The sequence below is a fragment of the Mixophyes fleayi genome, chromosome 11 (genome assembly GCF_038048845.1).
Source record: "Mixophyes fleayi isolate aMixFle1 chromosome 11, aMixFle1.hap1, whole genome shotgun sequence".
NCBI lineage: Eukaryota > Metazoa > Chordata > Amphibia > Anura > Limnodynastidae > Mixophyes > Mixophyes fleayi.
This window is the reverse complement of record NC_134412.1, coordinates 56,811,394-56,834,958: the sequence shown is the minus strand read 5'-3', so window position 1 is coordinate 56,834,958 and position 23,565 is coordinate 56,811,394. Positions and strand designations below refer to the sequence as shown.

Here is a 23,565-nt window from a genome sequence, read left to right as displayed (position 1 = left end):
CCCTGGTTGCAGTTTATGGGTATCTGCATCAAACTTAGGGCCTGGAATGGAAGAGAACACTCGACAATGTATTTCAGTTAGTTGTTTCTATAATAAAGGAACATAGTTCAACAAGTCACCATGTACATGCTGTAGTTGCTATGGAAAATAACAGCCTGGTCTGTGTGCTGTGCCAAACAATATATCATTTGGTGCTAAACCTGTGTCTTTCCTAGGAGTGTTTCTTACTGAGTACAGGGCCATAGGTAAACATGAGATCCATGGCAGGCCTGTTTCAGCCATTATTTTCTGCATTTTCAATTTACCAGTACCAATAAGGCGCTCCCACGTAATTTTCTTGGCTACTGCTTTAGTATTTGCTTTCCTATACAGCCATGCCTCTAGCCTGTGACTAAAGAAGTCGACACAGACTGGCACATTCTCAAAGCCCGAGCATTTGGGAAGTTGTATAAAGTCTATCTGTATCCTCTTATAGGGATACTGTGTCTGGGGTGTTCTTTTCCTTGGATTTGGGACAGACTTACCTGGGTTATTTTGTGCACAGATTAGGCATCCTGCCACTAACGCCTGTGCTGCTTGGGCGAGCCCTGGTGCTATCCATAACCTATTAGTGAGTGCAACCATAACATCTTTCCCCAGATGCACTTTCCAATGTGCTATATTGGCCATAATGGGATAAAGTGCTTTTGATAGACACAAATGCTGACCTTTACACCACTCTCCTTGCACTTCTAGTGCTCTTTATTTTGCCCAACTCTTTCTCTCATTCTCTGTTGCTTGTCTCTGCATAAGTTTGAATGTGGTACGGTCAAACTAGGGGTCAGGGGTCACCATGTAAATAGACTCCCCTCGGGGTACTGGGCTATGGCGGCTTCTCATGCAGCCTGGTCTTCCAGTCTATTTCCCTTAGCTTTAGGGGTAGTGTTTCTGTGTGTGCCTTTACCTTCATCACTGACAGTTTGGAGGCAGCTGGAATGCGGTGAACAGTGCCCTGATATGTTCAGCATGTTGACTGGTTTGCTTGCTGAACCCATAAAGTACTTACTTTTCTATATAGGGCCATAATCATGCACAATTCCAAACGCATAACTTGAATCAGTGTAAATTTTTACTCTTTGTCCTTCTGCATATATGCATGCAAGTGTCAGGGCCTTCAGTTCAGCTTCTTGTGCTGATATGTGACTCAGTAGAGTCTGTTGAATCACTATTTCTGTGTGTGTGGTTACAGCACACCCTGTATAAGGGACACCATCTATGTAGTAGTGTGAACCATCTACAAAAAGAGTGATATCTGCATCTGGTAGTGATGTATCTTTAATGTCAGATAAAACCAAAGATTCCTTGCCACATTAGTTCTACACAATCATATCCAGAAAAATTTTGTGTTTGCATTTTTTTCTTCCTCTTCAAGCTGAGATTCCCCCAAATCCCTAGGGGAACCCCGATATATACAGGTACTTATCCTATCTTTTGAATCTTGCTGCAATAAGGTAGCAGGATTCAACATTGTGCACCGTTTAAGTGTAACGTTACAAGGAGTTAGCAGTGCTACTTCATATTTGGTAAGTCTGGCTGATGAAAGGTGTTTTGTTTGTGCTTGATTTAAAATTTCTGTTACCGCATGTGGCACCATTAGGGTTACTGGGTGCCCTAGCACAATATCTGTACTTTTTCCAAGCACTATGGCCACTGCAGCCACTGATTAAAACATGTAGGTGCTGCTCGTATGACTGGGTCTAATTGTGCAGAGTAGTATGCGAGTGACCTTAGCTTGCGACCATGTATCTGTGTCAGTACTCCTTGTGCGTGTGCACTGACTTCATGACAAATAATGTGAAAGGCTTGTCATAATCTGGCAAAGACAGTGCTGTCGCTGAAGTTAAACATTTGGTGCTCAGACAAGAGTGTAAATGACTTGCTATCATCCAGAAGTGCTAATGCAGGAGCACAGATAATAGCTCATAAAGTCTTAAGTCTTTTTTTTTTTATGTACAAACATTGAATTCTCATCAATGCATTACCATACCCATGATACAAAGAGGTATTTACAGTATATGACGATTATAGCACAGTAAATAGGGGCAGTGAATATCTTTACAACATTGATTGACTCAAAACTATTATGAGGATAAAAATAAAAACCTTTTGTTATCTACCATAATTTGACATTGCATTGCATTACTTTCTTTCAAACCATCTGATATAAAATTTGGTTACAAAAAAAACAAAAACAAACCCAAACACTATTTCATATTCAACTATGTTAGTCCATTTCTTCTTTTCTCTTTAAAAACACAGTAGTCATTACTCAGAAGAGTCTACGTTATTTAAATCCTTCATTAGTTTCTTCTTATGTTTGTTGTGGCTGTGGACCAAAACATATTGCAAACTTCTATTCATTGGAAGTTGGATAAATTCAATCTAGATTGCCTAAAGGCTCTTTCTCTGTAGCTGGAGACCTTCTGTGAAGAATAAAAACATTTGCATAGAGATTAACATTTATTCATTAGGGATTACAGTAACTATTATTAATTCACATTTCCCAATCAGTGCATGTAACACGCTTGTATACCATTATCAGATAACCAGTAAACATTTTTGTGCAGTGAACAGCTGCTAATAAAACACTTGCTTATGTGTTTCTCTGTGTAGCTTTGACACTATGCGTTCCATGCCATGAAAATATGATTTCCTCAAAGGGGCAGTCCCTAAACTCATAAACAGGGAATGTCAAAGTGACGTGACCTGGACGAGTGTTCAAAGCCACTCCTTTCCCATCATCACCTAGTACAGCCCCCTTGAATGACTAATATGTTTTCCGGGTTTACAAACATTCAATCTGTAATCTCTACAGGTTCCAGGCATTCAGCCATTTTGAAAGCAACACTGCTTCTCTCATAAATCAGAGTACTCTTATTAGACACCTCGCATTGTGTCTGCAAATCACTCAGAATTTTCTCAACAGAATCTCCTGTCACCAAATATTCACACATATTTCCAGATTCTGTGATTTCCATTTTGAAAGTACAAATATATTCACTTAAACAAGTCTCGCTCACAGATGGCATTTTATCTCATAACATTTCTTTATGGGCATAACAAACCATCCTGTTTTCTGAGAACATTCATCAGGGCCATTTTTACACAGATTAAAACCGCTTGTAATATCTGCATGTAAAAGCTCACTCCCACAATTCTCAACTTCATTAAAAAAAAAAGCTATTTTTCCCAACTTCAGAAAAAAAATGATTTTGTTAATATACAGAAACGGCTTGTTGGACCACAGCCAGTTTTCTTCTGACACTATCTGTACATTATTTACAGTCTTGTCACATGCAGTAAGATGGAGACAAAACTCACATACAGAGAAAGAAAATTTAACTGATATATTCCAGCATACTGCTGTGGAACTACAAGTCCCAGCATTAGACTAAATACAAGTCAGCTTCATCATGTTATTACCACTCACCACTCTAGACACATTTTAGTTACTCTTGAATTATTGAAGCATACTCAAAGAACCTTTTGATCAATGTTACATACATTGCCGGATAACAAAATACAGAGTCCTTCTTATCTCAACACACTGAAATCTTTTTACAGAATATGGGAGGGGCACATTTCACTCTTTCAGCGGCGCAGCATCAAACATACATTTATAGTATACAACCTACTTGATTCATTATTTTAGTCATGATATCATTCAGCTTCTGATACATCTAGCATATCCACTCAACACATATCAATTCCTTCTTTGGCTATCCCCGCTTTCTTGAAAAATTACTTGCAGACCTTCTACTCTCCCCATTTATTAAAATCTTTGCATATCATTTCTATGGGGGATTTGCTGTCATCTCTCTGCTTACTGTCTATATTCCCCTATATTGACAGTACTTTTGAGTCCCAATAGAGACTCTGATCTAGTTTCTGTGGGTTGTCCTAATAGTGGGCATCCCGTTCTGTGGACACCTTAGGTGGATGTCTGGTTCTGTGGGCTCCAAACACTGGATGCCCCTTTGGACTCCTTACACTGGATGTCCAGTTCTGTGGGCTCCGTACACTGGATGCCCCTTTGTAGAATAGCCTGACAGTATCTGGGACGAAGGTTTGCGAAATTCATCTAATTTCTTTGATAAATTTCTGAGGATGGTGTTGGTGTGTCACACTTGCACTAAAAATTAATTTATCTTTCAAAAATCTAATTACCAGTACAATTACAGTAAAAAAATTGAGTTAGTAATTACTGTATAAATCTGAGACTTACAGATCAGTGTGCCTGATACCTTAGACAGACATGAGGAAGCTCTAAACAGAGGAGCCTGACTAGTAGAACGCTCTACTCACCCGGGTTATAGTCTTGTGTCCAGGGCGACCTCCAGTTCTGTCTGTCCTTGGCTCAGGTCAGCAGTCCTGGACCTCCTATGCTGTCGAATCTAAATCAGATTATTCACCTGTGTCAGTTTATCAGTTTTTTGAGCTCATCAGCCGGAGAGAATAAAATACACTGCAAGTTCTGCGTGTAGTAATGTAGTCATTGATTGCTGAAATGAAAGTAAGGGACAGCACTTCATATTAACACTTTAGATTAGCTCATTGCCTAAACTCCCACATAACCAGTGTCGGACTGGGACATGAAGGGCCCACCGGGGGAAATGCAGCGGTAGGGGCCCACTACAATGGGGTGTGGCCAACTGTAAGAGGGGTTGTGGTCAGTCATTAAAGGGGATGGGGTCAGGCCATGGAGGACAACGTATAGCACCTTAGTATGGTCCATAAAGAAAAAGAGGACATTTGCAGTGAGGAGCCGCGAAGGAAAAGACAGAAGAGAAGAAAGAAGTCAATAGGAAAGTAAGTGAAGGGGAGCAAATGCAGCATGGAGGGCACTGTGTGAAACAGGGGAGACAGGGAAAGGGGAGGGATGAATTGAATACAATCAATCATCATCAGCTATTTGTGTGCTGTCCATTCTTTGTGGTTAGTGTTCTCTCCCCTCATAGTGTACACAGAAAACAAATGCTATACTACAGTACTAGAGATCAACCATTCATCATATGAAAACCACAATATAAGGGTATAGACTAAAAATTAATATATCCATGAAGCACTATGGAGACCACAAAATTATTAGCATAAAAATATATGCACATTTAAAATATTACATAAATCTAATTACACTCTAGACACTGGCAAATAAAAACAGGACTCTAAAAAATGATCTACCCACAAAATGTACACTCAATAATAATCCAATGCCACTACAAAGGACAAAAGCAAAACATTAATATTAAAGCATATAGCAGATGCAATCCTATAAGGACCTAACTGTCTGAATGTGTTTTATTCTGATTAAGATATGCTTCTATAGGGAATAGAGTCCCACAATTGATTGAAAACAAATAAACATGGAACATGATATAAACAGTGAATTTGGTTACTAGTTTATTAGGAATCCATTCATTGGTCAGCTGCAATAGGATCCTTTTATAGAGGCACTGAAGACGTATATTGCAATGAAGCCATTCTAATTTATCTCCCTCCCTCCGAGGTCACACAGTGGAGAGCTCTAGAGAAGTTTGCACGATTTATTACTTACTGATTACACGGACTCACACTGCAGTTAGGATGGCAACTTTATGACTACAGGACGCCTGCAACTACAGCAGAAGGAGTAATCTGAGATCTGTGTCACTGTGAAGCATTTCTGCCTCTCTCTGTCTCAGGAGCAGGAAGTGTTCTCACGTGCTGGCTGTAGGCAGGGATTAGTTTGACAGTCTCCGTTTCATATGTAGACTGACCGCAACTCGGTAATTCTCTGCTCTGCCTCACCAACAAAGAGGGCGGGGTTATCAGGCAACAGGGCCTCCCGGGGGATACCCCGGCTCCCCGGCAGGCCAGTCCGACACTGCACATAACCATCTTCTCATAAATATGAAACAGTTAAACATTTGTGAAGGTAATGGGAAATTACAAAGTAGTACCTAATAGTTTCATCACATTTCTTGATGTGATGAAAGTTAAGTCTCTGAGGAAATTGCCTTAAACAATGAAACGCTTCAGCAATGTGATTGAATTGATATCTTAAGCCTTGATTCATTCTAATATTTTATATGCTGCAAAAAACACCTGGCTGCTAATGATTATGTGGAGCGGTCTGTACTAATGACAGGAGTCTATTTCACTAAAGCAGCTGGCTCTGTCGGATATTTAAAGTGTGCTCTGAATTGGATATCTTAAATAGGATTGAGCTCTGTGAGTGTATGCAAGACAAGCCAGGATTTGGTGAGAGGAAACCCGGTGGTCACAGTTTCATCAAAGCGTCTGAATAGGTGCACGATATTGCTGATAGGAGTCGGCTTTGTAAGAACAGCTAACATTTTGTTGGTGTGTTGACCCGTGAACCTGCAGCTGCAGATCACACTTTTGAGCACAAAGTTCACTTATCCATGAGTACGCCATACAAATTAAATGAGAAAAAGTGCCAACACATTTTAAGATCACGTTGTTATTAGAAATCAGTCCAGAACAGTTAGTTGCAGGCAGGGCCGGACTGGCCATCTGGCAAATGCCAGAAGGGCCGATGGCTAAATGGGCCGGGGCAAGCAGTGTTTAAAAAAAAAGTACTTTTTTTTCATCAGCAGGTGGCGCACCCGCGATCGCTCGTGCACCGCGAGTGGGGGGGGGGGGGGGGGAGAGAGTTACAGAGGGCACGGTCCAGGAACTGGGCACCAATTTTAAAAAGTGAAGGAGCCGGCGTTCCAGTGCCAAGTACATGGCAGGGTGGAACTATATGCTGCTGAGGACCTGCAGTGTCTGAAGGAGGAAGCATGGAGCATACAACAGGTAAGGTGACTTAAAAAAAAAAAGACTGTAATATACTGCACAAAAACCATCTGGAAATGGCATTCTTTTTATATATGAGCAAACACTAAGGCATAGAAATAACTGATTAGCTCATTTGTATAATGGTTATTTAGCACTGAACTATTGAGATATTAAAATATACAGTTATATCTATTATGCTTTACTTTATAAGTCAGAATAAACTTGTTATTGATATTGATTATTATGAAGTTATTGGTCTCCAGTATTTAAAGCTGTATATGATCTGTATAATCCGTCAGGGTTGTTTGTAAACTGGGGCTAGTGATATTCTTAAAATGTTGGTGTTAGAGCTGTACTACCACCCAGGGCTGCTATATGTATATTTTTGTTTCTGGGGCTCTGCCAGTTCTGTAAAACACACTAGGTGCTCAAGGCACAGTCAGTCAGGGTGACCGCATAGGTGGCACCAGCAGGACCACCTCCATTCCTCTGCCCAAAGGATTGCACAGTGCCATATATAGACAGTGCATGGCCTTATTGTATACATACGATGTGCACCCTCTAACCCCACCTCTATACCCTTTGTGTTTGTGTCTTATTGTCTTCGCATTGTGGGTGTCTGTCCTTTCCTTCGCCCCCTTTATGTGTCTGTCTCTCTTTGCCCCTATTATCACATGTATCTCCTCACCTTTTTCTACCATCTCCCAGTATCTATTTTTCCCCTGTGCAACCATGTCCAATCCCACCTCTCACTCCCGCCTACAAGGCTTCTCTTGTGCTGCTCCCCACTTATGGAATTCCTTACTACGCTCAATCCAGCTTTCCCACAGTCTTCAAATCTTTAGACACTCTCTGAAAAACTATATTTTTTTTAGAGGTGACCTTATCCTCGAAAACACTATTCACACTAATACACCCTCACAACTGTCATAATCTCCAATCTGAACAACACTCGCTCCTCTTGTTCCTCTCTAATGAGCAGGGTCCTCCATACCCTTTGTTTTCAAGTCTTCATTTATTTAGTCTACCTAGTTTGCCCCTGTTTTATGAATGTACTATTTTCCCTACTGTATGGCTCTGTGGAGCACTGTGGTGCCTTAGAAATCTACGATAATAAATAATAATATTGATGCCACCTAACTGAACCTGAACCTCAAAATTCTGATTTGAATAATTTTTGATAAGCGACTGAATGGTACATTTTTTCTACATTGTGTATTAGTTAGTAACTCTCTATTTTGTGAATTATGATACTATGCTCTTAATTTTAGATCATAGTGCCCCCTGTCTTAAGTGCCCCAGGCCCCCCAAAGCTTTAATCCAACTCTGGGGGGAGCTGCCCACGGACAGTGTGTGGTGACAGCGTATGTCATCATATACTGTCCAGCAGCCTGCAGAGCAGGCCTGGAGCTCCAAATCTCACGAGACTAAGAGCTTTTACCTGCTCACTCTGCAAGGCGTTCTTTTCTACTCTGATGTCAGCTGCATAGGTAAGTACAACAGGCTGGGGGGGGTGTCATAATGTGTCTCGGGGGGTTATAATATGGCTTGTGTGGCATGATAATGTGCCTTGGGGGTGGCATGATAATGTGACTGGGTGGTAGCCTGATTTGTCTGCGGGGTGGCATGGTGTGATTTGTCTGGGGGGGTATTGTGGTGTGATGGGTGATGTGTCTGAGGGGTGGCGTGATGCAGGATGTGGCGTGATGTGTCTGAGGGGTGGCGTTATGTAGCTGGTGATAAATGTAATATTTTATTATAATGTATGTATTTTATACTGTGATCTATGTCATGTACGATGTTCACTTATTGCTCGTTTTTCCATATATACATTTTCCAACAGGTCCTAACATTCCAGGATCTATGCAAGAATTCAGTACCAGGTTGTAAAAGCTGCAATAACCGGTAGGTGAGAGAAACACCATTTTAATACATAATGGGGGAATTCAATTAGCTGCAAAGTGAACATCTGCGAGACACTTTGCGGCTGAAATTTGACAGAAATTACTGTTCATTTTTCCTCTCAAGAAAAAATAAGCAGAGATTTCTACCGTAATTGCCAGCAAAGTGGGCTGTGCGATACCCATGTATCACATCACCAGCAATTGAGTCTCCCCCAATTTGTTATGCCACGCCAGGGGCGAATGCAGGATTTAGAAGGGGGGGTTTCTGCCCCCCCCCCCGGAAGAAAAAAAAAATATTGCGAGAGGGAGCTGCTGCGCATGCGCAGCAGCTCCATTTCGGTGAGTCTGAATTCTACAGCAGCCGCGGCGCTGTCAAGCAGCATCCGCGGCAGTGCTGTATTATACTACAATACATCACTGCTGCGGGCGCTTCTTTGACAGCGCTGCAGCTGCTGTACAGTACCGTTGGTTCGCGGAGGGGAGGGGTTTCTGGAGAACCAGAAACCCCCCCTGCGTGCGCCACTGCACGCCACATATTGACCACGCCCCCAACATTATGCGACCACACCCCTTCACTGACACCGCTGCGCGTCGGTATACATCTCTCTTCCTGTGCACTTGTGGGGGTGGGGGTGGGGGAGGGCAAAATTTCACTGTACCCCAGCGCCAAATTTCTCTTGCCAGTCCTGTGCATACCATTATCTGATACTGGTGCGCCCTATGCTGCAAATAGAGAGTCAAGCTGCACGTAATACATGAATATCTCACGGGACACCATATAACAATGAGCTTTGCAAAATGTACTGTAATTATTATTAATCTGGAACAGAGCTGGGCCTATGTGCTTTAAATGCCAGGGGTGATTTTTAGTCCCAGTCCGGCCCTGGTTGCAGGTTCACATCTGCTAATAGAATATCTTCCGTTTTTTCTTTCAAAATGGAATTTAATATAATTTATACAGCTGTTAACAGCGCTGCGGAATTAGTGGCGCTATATAAATAAATAAATGATGATGATGATGATGACATACCCTATCAAGACTACTTTGTATAAGGAATTTATTATGAGTCTGCAGGTGTTCATATAAATCCTCTTGGTACTCTCCTAAGTGGTGAAAAGACACTTGTATCAACTTACTTTTGTTTTGGCTTTTCAGCCATTTACTGACTACTTGAAAGTCTGTTCATGTGTCCAAAACTGTGGGAATTACAAGTTCTGATTGAGACACCCTATAAGATATGCTTGGTTAAATAATCACAGCCAGTAGATCCTTTATTTGTTGCTATTAGTAGCAACTATACAGTATTTGTATATATTGAAAATTGTCTTATCATTAAGGTTGTTTGAATATTTTATTGATGAACCTATAAAATCTCTTTTATAATTATTGCATTCAAATAAATTGTATTTTTGCCATCCATGTTTTTATTTTTTTTTATTTTTTTGGTGTGCCTATGAAGTCGTTCTTGTGCGCTGTTGCATACTATATATATTCATCATATCAAGAACAGGGTTGTTTCAAAAATCTACTGTGACACCATCTGCTGGACCCAATGAGTTCAAAGATCATTGCTATTGCCATCTCTGGTCCTCCTTTGATGATCTCTGCAACCACCCACTTCTGCAAACATGGGTAACAAATGCCCTGATTCTGTATACAGCAGTTAGCATGCAGACAAATAAAATTAGCCAGCACACAGTTACTCTGAGCTGGCCGATAATCACAGGGGAGCACATGCAACATCTAAAATTATCTCCAGAACCAGGAGAGAAAGGTGTTTCGGTTAAGATCAATGGTGAAAAACATGATTGCCTGCAGCTGACTGTCTTAAGATTTCACAATGATAAGTTCACCTTTCATGTCTCTACTTTCCACGTTCTCCCTTTATTCCAGTCATACCAAATCACTTAGCTGCCCAAAAATGCCAGTTAAAAATGGTAATCCTAATATTGCTGGCTGATAATGTTTCTGCCTTACAGTAGCCATACACACATTCCTCACCAGCATCAACAAATGTTATTCTGCTTCGTTAGGTATCAAGTGTTCCCCACACCTCTTAGATTGTATTCTCATTTGGGCGGGCCCATGTTAACCTTCATGCTTCATGTCATGGTATGCTATTTATTTTATCATGATCCCCTGAGTGTACTGTGCTGAATAATATATTGATGTAAGGATAATAAATAATAATAATAATAATCTACAATAACCATCATTCTTCTTGTTGTATCACAGTAAGTATTACTAATAAATAAATTAAAATATTAAGACTAAGCTTCAGAACTATATACTGTGTCACCATCCCTTACTTTGATGCTGCCTGTTTGCTTATTTATTGTTCTCTCAGGCCACTGACTACCGAAAGGCCTGGCTAGTTCATGCCACTCTCAGTACAGCTGTTATTGTGTTGAAGGGCTGTTTCAAGCAGCTGGGAAAATTTCATGTTGGTAGAGTACCCCATGACCATGCAATGCAAGGCACTGAGTCAGGAGGGGACTCTAGTTTTTACCCTGAGTGACTCACGTAAGTTCAGTTAAAGAACCACCATCTACTTCTGCTGTGCCTATTACCATTGTGATTATATAACCCTTAGTATTACAGTAAGCTCAATTAATTCCAAACTTTCCTGAAGCGATTTGTTTTATGTTTGTAATTAAACATCAGAATTACTTTGAAAAGAAAAGTAATGGCACTGACTAAAGAAGAAATTGAGACTAAAATAAAGTAAAGCATGCAATATAAAGTAATGTTCTTTAATATGCACCAAATACATAGGGAACAAGGAGCTTAATTTCCTTTGTCCTCTGAATGCGCCTCTATGCCTTGTTTTTGTATAGTTCTTCTAGTTCAGCAATCAGCTTATGCATATCCTCCTCTTTAGAAATCACTTTCCTCAGAGTCTGACTGTACTGTTTAATTTGTCCAGAATTAGGAAAATCCTCATGTTGCTTAGGCAATTCATATGTTTCTTGCTTCTTTGCTCTCTCCACCTCTTGGCGAACTTCATCTATAAAGGGCTGTAACCTAGCATTCAGATTATCAACAAGAGAGCTCCATTTTTTTTCATCTCTTAGAAAAAGAGCGTGCAGATGTTTCAAGAAAATGACCTGTTGCTTTCTCACCTCTGTCTCCAGTGTTTTAAAATAGGGGGTAATTTCAGGACTCAAAATCATCAACTGTGTGGAGATGTTTGTGACAAACTCCACAATAATGGGGATTACTGTATTCCTGTACACTGGGTACTGCTTATGAATCTCCTTCTCCACTTCTACAGCAGTATCTCGCACGCTGTGAAAAATGCCATCGAACAAGTCATAAACACCCGTCACTATCAGTCCCACTCTATCAATCAATTCCGACCTGTCGGAGGAAATAGAAAAGTAATTAGTTATTGGTGAGGGTCTAAATATTCTGATCTGTTTGTTCATTTCAGTAGATTAAACTAGATTAGCTTTGGTAAATAGAAAATACATGTCACCATAAACTATACTTCCTTTAGGGCGAGCGATCTTGAAGTGATAGAGATAAATGTTTAAACTAAGGAACACATCTCTGCCCTTAAATGTATGCCCTTAGAATAAGCTGTTCAGTAGGACCCTACATAATGTAACTACACTAAATAATAAAATAAATAAAGTCAGCACTACCCACAACAACAAAGAATAAGAATAAATATTTATATATATATATATATATATATATATATATATATATATATATATATATATATAGTCCAAACATTAGTCCAAAATATAAATGATTGACTTGTTCAATGAAAGAATCACAAATTCAACTGGACCGTCCAATGGAGCCAAATACTAATGCCACACAATTGGGAGTGAGGAAGAACCAAATTAAAGGGATGGGCAATAGGAGAAAATATCAAATCTTCACAGATCAAATGCATGGTATATACAGGGGTATAGGAACCGGGGAAGGGGGGGGGGCAGAGGGGGCAGTTGCTCCCCCATTATTCCTGTTGGGTGGGCAAACACTGTGTTATGCAAACCCCCCCCCCCCCCCCCCGATTAATTTCTACAAAAAAAGCCTTCATGCTACTTTCTGAAGTTATCTGTTCTACACTTGTGAAACTTTTTAAATGATTGTCTAAGTATAATTACCAAATGTTCTTTAATTTAGATTACCTTAGTATAGATTTAATACAGATTAACTTGACTTTTTTATTTAAAAAAAAACTATAAGTGTTGTGTTCATAAACATTTAATAGCATGTATTGATGATGAACTATGCACTTTTGAACTTATCTCTCGTTCTAACAGCATTTGTACTGATTGGTAATTAATATTAATAATAATAATAATAATATTTATTTAATAATGTATAAATACAGTTTTGGCCAACCCCTGAAACATAATATATGCACTTACAATCGTGTCATTTACCACGAGCCTCAGGTACTTAGGCAGTCCCCTGACCTAACTGGTCTCAAATCCTTCTAAACTGAAGATCGGTTGGCTGGAAAGATACAGCAGGACAGCAATAGATCAAGTAGGAATGATTTATTGTAAATTAAAATGACTGAATCTCTTACAATTTCTGCAGATAAGAAGCACAGCATTGGGTAGACAATGCTTGAGGTAGGAGTTGTCTTGCATAGTGCACACAGAATCAATTCAGGTCTAATGTGTAACTTATTTGCACAAATTGTAAATGTATGAGATTTTGGGCTAGATTTACTAAGCTGCGGGTTTGAAAAAGTGGAGATGTTGCCTATAGCAACCAATCAGATTCTAGCTTTCATTTATTTAGTACCTTCTACAAAATGATAGCTAGAATCTGATTGGTTGCTATAGGCAACATCCCCACTTTTTCAAACCTGCAGCTTAGTAAATCCAGCCCTTTGTCATTTTAATTTACAGTAAATCATTGACACTTGATTTACTGCTGGTCCATTGTTTCTTTCCGGCCAACATATATCTAGGTTAAAAGGGATACGAGACCAAAGAGGAGGACTACCTAAGTGCCCAACGCTTGCGGTAAATGGAACTATTATAAGTCCATCTATTTTTATTTACTAATTATTTTTATATGCCATGCTTTTCATCTATTATGGACCTTCTCTTTAACCCTACACAATTGTGTTTTCTAACAAGGTTACTATTTTTGCCAGATTGTCCACCTTATAGGAAACAGTAATGAGGAGTAGGAAAAGACAACCTCCTGACAGCAGGAGGTGGAGGATCTAGATTGAAGTTCACACAGGTAAACATGACAACTGGTATCATTAATTTCATAGTGGGAATCCTCCCCACGTCCCAGAGGCACTTCAGATTGTCTGTCACGTGTTGGTGAATGGGCTTTTTAGAGGTAGGTAGCTGAGAATCATCTACAAGATCCTAGATGGAAACCAGGTGAGCAGGAGGAGAAAGTTAAAATTAATAAATAAAAGATGGCTTAGTGTATATTGTTAACACTGTGTGCCTTATCTTAATTTAGTGATCCTTCTCCCCCTGCGTGGGGATTCCTTATGTGTTTTCCCTGTGTCTGTATTTCCTTTTCCCCTCCCCTTTTTTTTCTGTACCCCATATGCCTTTGGAAAAATTTAATAAAAATATTGATGCAAAAAAAAAAAAAGATGGCTTAGTATTTTAAACTAAATACCAAGGTGACATTATAAAATGCTGTATTTATGGTGCAAATAAAAGTGAAAACTACAACAATACAAATGTGTGATATACATAAGCCATCATCACATTATATCACCATACTACTAATGATTAGATTAAAAGGGGACATTTCCATATTAAATCAGAAAGACTGATAGGGCTGAAGTTCTAGCTTCAGCCCTATCAGCCTTTCTGTTTCGTCAGCATTTGAGCTGTGTATGCTGCATATAATAGGAGTCTTACTGTTTGCTTTCCTCTGATGACCCGATGTTTGAAATAATTTCTGCTCCAAGCACAAACGTATTACGGATGACTCTTTTCAGTGATTCCTTCACCGCAGGTTTTGAAGGTTGTGGTTCATCTTGCTGGGAAAGGTGGAAGCCATGTGTCCCTGTAAGATAGAGATACTGGTTTCTTAGTGTAATACAGTTGTGTGATTGTGGGACATATTTATTATAATGAGAGATAACTGTGTACCAATATAAAATGTGTCAGTGTATGGGGTAGTCATTTCTCAATCTCAATTGTGTTGTGAGTGTATCAAATGTCACCATAAAATAAATGTCAGTGTAAGTGAGCATAACAATATGAATATTAGACTGAAGTAGTATAAAAAACACCAAAATCTCTCCCCTGCAAATAAAATACATTTGAAACCGTATTAAGAGAGGGGGTTCTCACATGCACCCTGCAATAATATTGACCCACAAAACCAAAGAAATGAGGACTACATTCCTTAGCAGATGAATTGCAGAAACAGACATGTAAATCCATCTTTAAGTAACGAATTGTGCATCAAGGGACGTTCTTTAGGTAGCATACAGACAGAAACCTACAGGTATTTATCCAACTTGCATTAAGCTGTTTCATGGTTACTCAATCTCATCAGTGCAAGTGAGTGTGGAAGTGGTGTGCGCACTACAAACATGATCCCCTCCAGTTAGTCAGCCGAGAAGTCATATGAAGCCATTCATTGCCATGGAGAGCTGGGTGGACGCTGTGTGCAGTTATGTGGCTTTTGGTTTCCTAGATCTGAATGTCTACAGTGATGGGGTAAAACCTTGACCGAAAGGTATTTTGTGAGCCTGTAGTGGTGGGTGAATGTGATGGTTAATAATACTGACTATATGTCCCTCCATGGATGCTACAAACCTGTGGTGACGTATTTTTGGAAAAAGAGAAAATCTCTTGACAACCACAGACAGAGTTTGCATTATCTATTTATTGATACAATATATGCATTAATTTATATAGTCTGTTTCATTTGTATAGCTGTGTTTTTAAGTAAATCTTTTCCTAGTGGAGTGACTGCGTTTTTCAGGTAGTTTTCCCTTTGACGACTGTTTTTTGGATTATCTAGAACTAGAGTAACACACAATATTCCCCTTATATGAATGACAATGCTTTATCCTATAACCACTATCATTTGCGAATAATGAAATCTGAATACCTAGGACATATTTTATATGTGTGCTAGGGAGTGGATATTTAGGGAATGCTTTATATTTTCATGAGTAACTATTGACAGCTAATTAACGGTGTAAACAAGTTTAAAACAATACTTAGAATATGTAAATATACGGCGAGTGCAACAAAGATGACACCAATACGTACATACAATTGTACATTTTATTGACATAATACAACTGCCGAGTGTGGAAAATATTTATTGACTTTATGCCACATATGTGGCAAGCAAATGATAAGAATATATGTTAATAATTGTAACAATTTCAGTTAAATAGTAACTGTTTAATATTAAGAATCCCATCTACTGGCTTCACTTGGGGGTGGATCATTTTGATACACTATTTTCTTTCTATTCACATATTTCTTTCTATGTTATAGTATTTCACTGATATGGACCAAGGATTAATAATGTGCTCAGGGCTAATTGAGAAATCTGTTTTAAAAAAAAAGTATAATGAATTAAGGTGTAAAACCAATGTATTTTATCATATTTGTCAAAATAGGATAGGAGAGCCTTCTTGTAACCATCATCATCGATTCATCATCATCATCATCATTTATTTATATAGCGCCAACATATTCCGTAGCGCTTTACAATTGGGGACAAACATAAAAAACTAATAAACAAACTGGGTAAAACAGACAAAGAGGTGAGAAGGCCCTGCTCGCAAGCTTACAATCTATGGGCCATGAATTTTCTTCCTCCTTAATGTCTACTAATGGGACGACCACCCCCTTACCTTAATTAATAATGACAATATAGGGATGAGGATGATCCTAACCTTGTGCGGATTTACTTTCTTTCTTCCATATACTGCAGAAACCCTGCTCTTGTATATTCATGTAAACTACTGTGGCAAAGAGGTTTAGTTGCCACACATCACCTGCATAGGGACAGGTGAGATCCCGGAGCGTCTGCAGGTACAGGCTGCAGGCAGGGTTAAGTTTTACAGACCAAGGGCTAGATTTACTAAACTGCGGGTTTGAAAACGTGGAGATGTTGCCTTTAGCAACCAATCAGATTCTAGCTGTCATTTGCTTAGTACATTCTACAAAATGACAGCTATAATGTGATTGGTTGCTATTGGCAGCATCTCCACTTTTTCAAACCCGCAGTTTAGTAAATATACCCCCAAGTCTCCTAGGTTGAAAACACACAAGTGGAGGACAGGATCTGATGATGTAATTCGACTCAAAGGAGGGGTTTATTGTATTTAAACCTGTGTTGTACTATTGTGCAGGGTGGCTGGTGTTAGCTAGTTGGCTGGTGACTAGGCAGAAGGACTGTGTTTAACCAGGATTATATGGTGTCATCCTGACGAAAGTGTGCTGTCTTATTGGTCATGTGAACAATAAAAGTACAGTTTATTGAAGCAAGAGATTTGTGTCTGTCATCTGCCGGCTGTCCGTATCACACTACATTGTATAATAAAATATGGTAAAGAAAGGTCTTCTTCACCTGCTCTTATGTGGCACTGATTCTGCAGCTTTTAGTGTGGGGAGTTGAAAGTACTGTAACCCTCCCACCCCAAAACTCACAAGTAAATGTATTTTCCAGAGTATATTCCATACCTGTTATGGACAATATCACCAAAGATACAACCAGGATTTTCATGTCTAAAATATTTAATCTCTCAGACCTGCAACAAAGACACAGGAAAATATGTTTAGAAAAAGTAGGTAGAAGGGTACAGAAAACAGATAATAATAAACAATAATAAAGCAATGTTAATAAATCCTTCTTATATAAAGACAACAACTTTAGCAATATGTTCTGTCTCTCAGACTTCTAAACTCCTTCTAATTGTATTTTTCTGAAATACCCACATTATTTTCCCTAAATAAATTCTCTATATTATTTGTATACCAACCTCAGCTTCTATTAATCTTGAGATTACTATACACACTTACATTATATGTCTATTTCCTATTCCTTCTCCCCAACATTCAACTACTTACTACGCTGACTCAGCATTTCTAAAATGTCAGTGGATATGTGGACTGAGATATGTTAGGATTACCTGGAAATTATAATGCTTTTCTAGTAATGATCAGCAAGGCAGCAACTTACCATTCAGAATAGAAACAGTTCCAGACAACAGGCTTTGCTCCCACTTGCTTTATATGTCGTCCTCTGACCACCCACTGTACACTGGGCACATACCCAACCAGATAAGGTGGGAACATAGTTAATGCAGAGTAGAAATAAAAACAAAGTGGTCATCTGAAAGCAGATGTCGCAAGGTCAATGGACTGAATCCACATACAAGAGAAATATAATGAAATAATATAAATATTATATCATGCTGACATAAAGCTATGTATTCATGACTATAGAATAATTTACTTTGTTAAGATCTGTGATAATTCTACTTTATGAATTTATTAAATTGTTAAACATTAGGGGCTTGATTCATTAAGGAGAGCAAAGCAAAAAAAAAAAGGAGTACATTTGCTCCTGGACAAACCATGTTTCAATGCAAGGGGTGCAAACTAGTTTATTATATTGCACATAAGTTAAATACTGACTCTTTTTTATGTAGCACACAAATACTTGATAGCTTTATATTTACACTGAAATTTAAAGTTGATCTAGGACATGCCCTTCCCCAATTATAAATCTGTCCCCACATTTTAAATTTATCTCCCCTCCAATGCAACATGGTTTTGCCAAGATGCAAAGTTACTTCTTTTTTGCTTTACTTGCCTTAACGAATCAGGCCCTAGATGTTATCATTTAATGAAATCATATACATCGGCGGTTCCCAAAGTGTGCGCCACTGGGGTGGCGCGGGCCAGCCATAGAAACAGCGGGACAGCAGAGGGGGACATAGTGAGAAGGATCGTGACAGCGGAGGGGGACAGTGGGGCAGCAGAGGGGGACAGCGGGCAGCAGAAGGGAACAGGGGGCAGCGTGGCAGAGAGGGGCAGCGTGACAGAGGGCAGCAGAGGGGGGCAGTGTGACAGAGGGCTGCAGAGGGGGGCAGCGTGACAGAGGGCTGCAGAGGGGGCAGCGTGACAGAGGGCAGCAGAGGGAGGCAGCGTGACAGAGGGCTGCAGAGGGGGCAGCGTGCTTGGGGGCAGCGTGCCTGGGGGCAGAGGGGGCAGAGAGCCTGGGGGCAGAGGGGCAGAGTGCCTGGATGCAGAGGTGGCATTTTTGCATACATTTTTGCATACAACTAAATAAGTATTTCTGTCCTGACCTAAATACTTATTACAATTTTTTGACCCAACTACTTCTAAAACAGGACTGCTCAGTAATTATTTTGGAGGGGTGCCTTGAAAAAATTTGGAGACTCTAAGGGTGCTGCGAACTGCAAAAGTTTGGGAATCACTGACATACATTATCTTGCAGAATTACACAACATAAAAGCTTACTGGAAAAAAATAGAGGGTTCCTGTTCACCTGAAAAACATTTTGGATATTTGGAACTGATAAATGCCTCCGCAAAACCTTGGATTCTGTAATCAAACCAAACATGGGCAATGTTAGCAGAGCAAGTAAAGGGTCATATTCCATCCAGAATACTATGTTCCAGTTTCATAGCTTCCTGGTTAATGTGAAATAGCAAATATTAAATAAACTCTGTAAACATAACAAATGTGCACAGTCAATATTTTCCTAGCACAATGTTCAAATTTACTTTAAAATCACCATATTTCTCATTCAGAGGCATCCTAGGAGAGAGCTGATAAAAGGGATCAGTTATCAATAGAGTAAAATGATATCTGTGCATCATTTAGTCAGATAAAGCTAGAGAAGTGGCTGGAATTTGCAACATTATACATGTACTTTAATTTGATTATAAATGTCAGAAGATTAAAAACTTAATTTAGATTTCAGAGCACAGAATTTTTATTAAGGATAAGGATTGAACATGTTGTACAATTTGAGCATAAACTGTTTAATATTGACAATTACTGTATATATGGTTTACATTGATGATTATGAAGCATTTTATATATGTGTGTAATATCCAGCTATTATAACTTATCCAAATGTATCTCTGAAGGGTGCACCCAACTACTTAAACCATGAATACAAAAGGAAGAAATAGAAGAATAGTACAGGAGGAAGAAAAAGAAGTATATATTAAGGCACTCCGGGATGTTAAACCATATTAAATATAATATGATTTAACATTCCGGAGTGCCTCAATATATACTTCTTTTTCTTCCTCCTGTACTATTCTTCTATTTCTTCCTTTTGTATTCATGGTTTAAGTAGTTGGGTGCACCCTTCAGAGATACATTTGTGATACCATTCTGACCTTAATTGAATAATCAGTGAACTAGGGGATGCTTTATATTTATACATTATCATAATAACCTGGTTCGGTTATCTCTTTTACCTATACAGTACGGTAGAGTGTAAGCTGCTGCTGTTGGAAAAGATTCTGGGATATTATGTTTCACACACAATTTACTTACAGTATATTTTGGTAAGGGAAACCAGAAAATAGCATGGAGATGAAAATAAGGACTTTCTTAAATGCCCACCATTTCTCAATGAGACAGCAAAGGCCTTATTTACTTGCCATCATGTAAATACAAAACATGATGTATTAGAGTTTTGCAGGATGTTTAGGCATAATGTATTGTATGGCACCTGGAGTGATTCATGCATTAGCTGATAGTAATCTTATACTTTTGAGGAAAGTGGTTGCAGAGAAATGGATCAAGTCTTAATTTTAACAGACATAAGAACAAGAATACAAGAAGATCTTTGTTCTACAGAGGAAATACAGAATTGCAAGTCCCATAGATGATAAGCTTGTGAGCAGGGCCCTCTTACCTCTCAGTCTGTATGTATTACCCACTATTGTTTTATTACTGTTTGTGCCCAATTGTAAAGCGCTACGGAATTTGCTGGCGCTATATAAATAAATGTTAAATTAATACTGTTTTCAATGAACTTTTGACAAACCTACTTAAAAGGTCAGTGGGATGGTACGCTCCTTAAATCTAGTTCACTATGTTCTTCCCTGGCTAATTAACACTTTCCCTCCGATACAGTTTTGGATCCAAAAGGGAAAAACTGTACTAATTTTATTTGATTTTTTTTTTGTGTCACAATAGAGCTTTTTATCCAGAATGCATAGATATATTCCAGCCATAATAGTATTACAGTTGCTTCTATTTTTCCCCAGGATTACATTATGGTAAAACATACATAATGTTTTTTTACGTGTTATTGCTATTAAACGTTTCAATTTTAACTTTATTATTGTGATCAACTTTAGCTCGTGATTCATGAAGATTTATAATACTAGCACTGTTTGTTTTTATTTCCTTTGATTGGATAATAGTACCCCATTCATTAGCATTGTGGCTACATTATGTTAAATTAGAATTTTGTAATTGCCTTTTTAAATTGGACTATTGCAAGAAAGAAGATCCCTGATGGATTTCTAAGTGGTAAGTGAAAGGTGTGAGTGTGTTAATATTTAAGAGTGAGGGTGTTTTTACATTTCAAAATACTAGTGTCCCACTAGAGTAAAAGGATTAACTTTACATGTTGAGATTAAAGCATTTACCACTAACACTGTAAACACAATATTTTGTACTTGAAACACCTGTATCATTTATCAGTAATAAACATTTTTAAAGTCCGCACATCCTAGTGGGTTCTTTGAAATCACCTAAGGCAGATTGTTGCTACCAAAATGCAGTTTATTCCATAGATGGCAATACAGAGAGGTGGATATACAATCACCAGACAAATGCGAGTCTATGCAGGTACAGCGTACACACGGAAGCGCAGATCCTAGTCAAAAATCCACGAACACAGCATACCCATGTGATGGAAGCACAATTCCTAGTCACTAATCCATGAACACAGCATACCGATGTGATGGAAGCATAGTTCCTAGTCACTAATCTACGAACACAGCATACTCATGTGATGGAAGCACAGTTCCTAGTCACTAATCCACGAACACAGTGTCAAAGTCGTATAATTGGATGAACGAAAGTATATTGGTTTAATATTGGTCTGCCGTGCGTATTGCGAAGCGTACGCCACGTGTTACGTGACGTGGTGCGTTCGCACGGTAAAATACGCACACACACACTCGCATTACAACAGTTAGTTATTTATATAATTTCATATTGGTTCTGTTACACTGTAATTCAGGAGCAGATAGTATTCGGTTTATTATTAGTCTATATATATATATATATATATATATATATATATATATATATAGTGATTATATGTACATTGTAGTGTTATTAAAGGTTTAGGTAATAGGAAAGGTGTCATGCCTGATATCATATTGAAGCCCTAATCATCAGCAGCTGTCCGGTGCAGTCGGCGAAGAGATCGCACATTGCATACTTTAGTTATTGATATTAGAGAGTAAAACCTTTGTATGATACTGGCTATGAAAAGGAGCAGACCCCCTGGAGAGAAGACCCCCACCTTTGGATTCCTTAGATTGAATCAACCTATTACCTGTCTGGCCTGGACCCACCCAACGTCTGGACCTATAGAAACAATCTATGTCATCTCTATTGTTCACAATGAAACACTGACTGTATATATATTAGCTGCATCTCACTGGGGCCTCAGTCAACTCTGACACAATATCCTATACAGAATATTGTCCATCAGGTCCCGTGGGTGCGCAAGCGAGCGCAAGCGATTGCATTGGTATGTACTTATCCTTTGGTATTGGCTGTACTGTACTGTACTTTATCATGACATAATAATGTATTGAATTGTTGACTATTTACATCTGTTAAAAATAAATCACTTTGTGCTTTGGACACACATTCAATTGATTGGGCAATGCTTATTTTAAAACGACAAAATTACTTTAATAATTTGGGGGCTCGTGAGTTAGGAGTTACGTTACCGGCAGGTATGCAACGCTTACGATATTCGGTTCCTCAACAAAGGGTGGATTGACGGACGCATCGCATAAAGCAGGAAAGAACGTAATGCGTCTAATACCTGTGGTTCACTGTGTGTTGCGAAACCGAATGTCCGTTGTTGCATAGACTGAAGGAACGCTAATTAGAATCTAGGGACAAGAAAGAAAAATGTTTCTTTTTATTGTCGTTTTAATGGTTTAAAGTGTATTGCATTGCTGTGCGTATGTGTACTTCCTGCTGTGCGTACGCAAACTTCCGGTAGATTTGCCACGTGGTTAAACAATTGTTTTGATAGTTATTATATGCATAGTATAATTACTTGTGAAAGCCTCTGAGACATTATTACGGTTGTTGGGAACTTTCAATTTTCTGCGCAGAAAAGGTGTATAGTGTGCGATTTTGTAACGTAGATACACTGTTTATTGTTGAGGTGCTCAGTTGCTGTCTGACGAGGCGGATTGCCCAACTGAAGGACGGTATACAGGGCAGGTATACCGAATGCGAAAACCGGGTTTTCGCAAAGCGCTACCAATAGATCGCAAGGTTTGCTAATAATTAGTATTGGTAGGCAGTGCGATCCGATCGCACCGTTAGTGCGAATTGGTGAAGCAGCTAGGAGGAATTATACTGGAAAGGCAGGTTGATTGTATTAACTTGCGCTCCCAGCGATAATAAACTCAGCAGATTTTTGTGGTTGAGCCAGGGTATCGAGGAGCTGATAGCCCTTGGGGCCCACAGTGATATTTCTGTATTAGGGATCCTGGTGAAAAGAACAGAGCATCGCGGTGTGTCTGTATTTCACATTTGGCCGGAAGGAACAGAGCATTGCGGTGTGTCTGTGTTCTGGGTAGAAAGTATATTG

General features: G+C 39.1%; 1 protein-coding gene across 2 annotated transcripts; it reads right to left on the bottom strand.

Moving 5' to 3' along the window:
* Positions 1-11,466: 11,466 nt before the first annotated feature.
* On the bottom strand, positions 11,467-18,026 carry LOC142107093 (uncharacterized). Of its 2 annotated transcripts, none has more exons than XM_075190249.1 (4): positions 17,896-18,026; positions 17,397-17,464; positions 14,598-14,745; positions 11,467-12,087 (listed from the first exon to the last, which is right to left on the bottom strand). In XM_075190249.1, exons 1-4 carry the CDS (start codon positions 18,009-18,011, stop codon positions 11,544-11,546), a joined length of 876 nt encoding a protein of 291 aa, XP_075046350.1. In that variant the 5' UTR covers positions 18,012-18,026; the 3' UTR covers positions 11,467-11,543. The 2 variants fall into 2 exon arrangements, with proteins under 2 accessions (XP_075046350.1, XP_075046351.1); XM_075190250.1 differs by having other exon boundaries at positions 17,846-17,934.
* Positions 18,027-23,565: the final 5,539 nt, after the last annotated feature.

Bases quoted from the DNA above. Each gene is read 5' to 3' on its own strand.
- LOC142107093 (XM_075190249.1), bottom strand. From the start codon at position 18,011: ATGTTCCCACCTTATCTGGTTGGGTATGTGCCCAGTGTACAGTGGGTG. The intron at 17,465-17,895 runs GTAAGTTGCTGC...TCTTTGTTGCAG, and splicing joins AACTGTTTCTATTCTGAATG to GTCTGAGAGATTAAATATTT. The intron at 12,088-14,597 runs GTAAGACTCCTA...TTCCTCCGACAG, and splicing joins TCATCAGAGGAAAGCAAACA to GTCGGAATTGATTGATAGAG.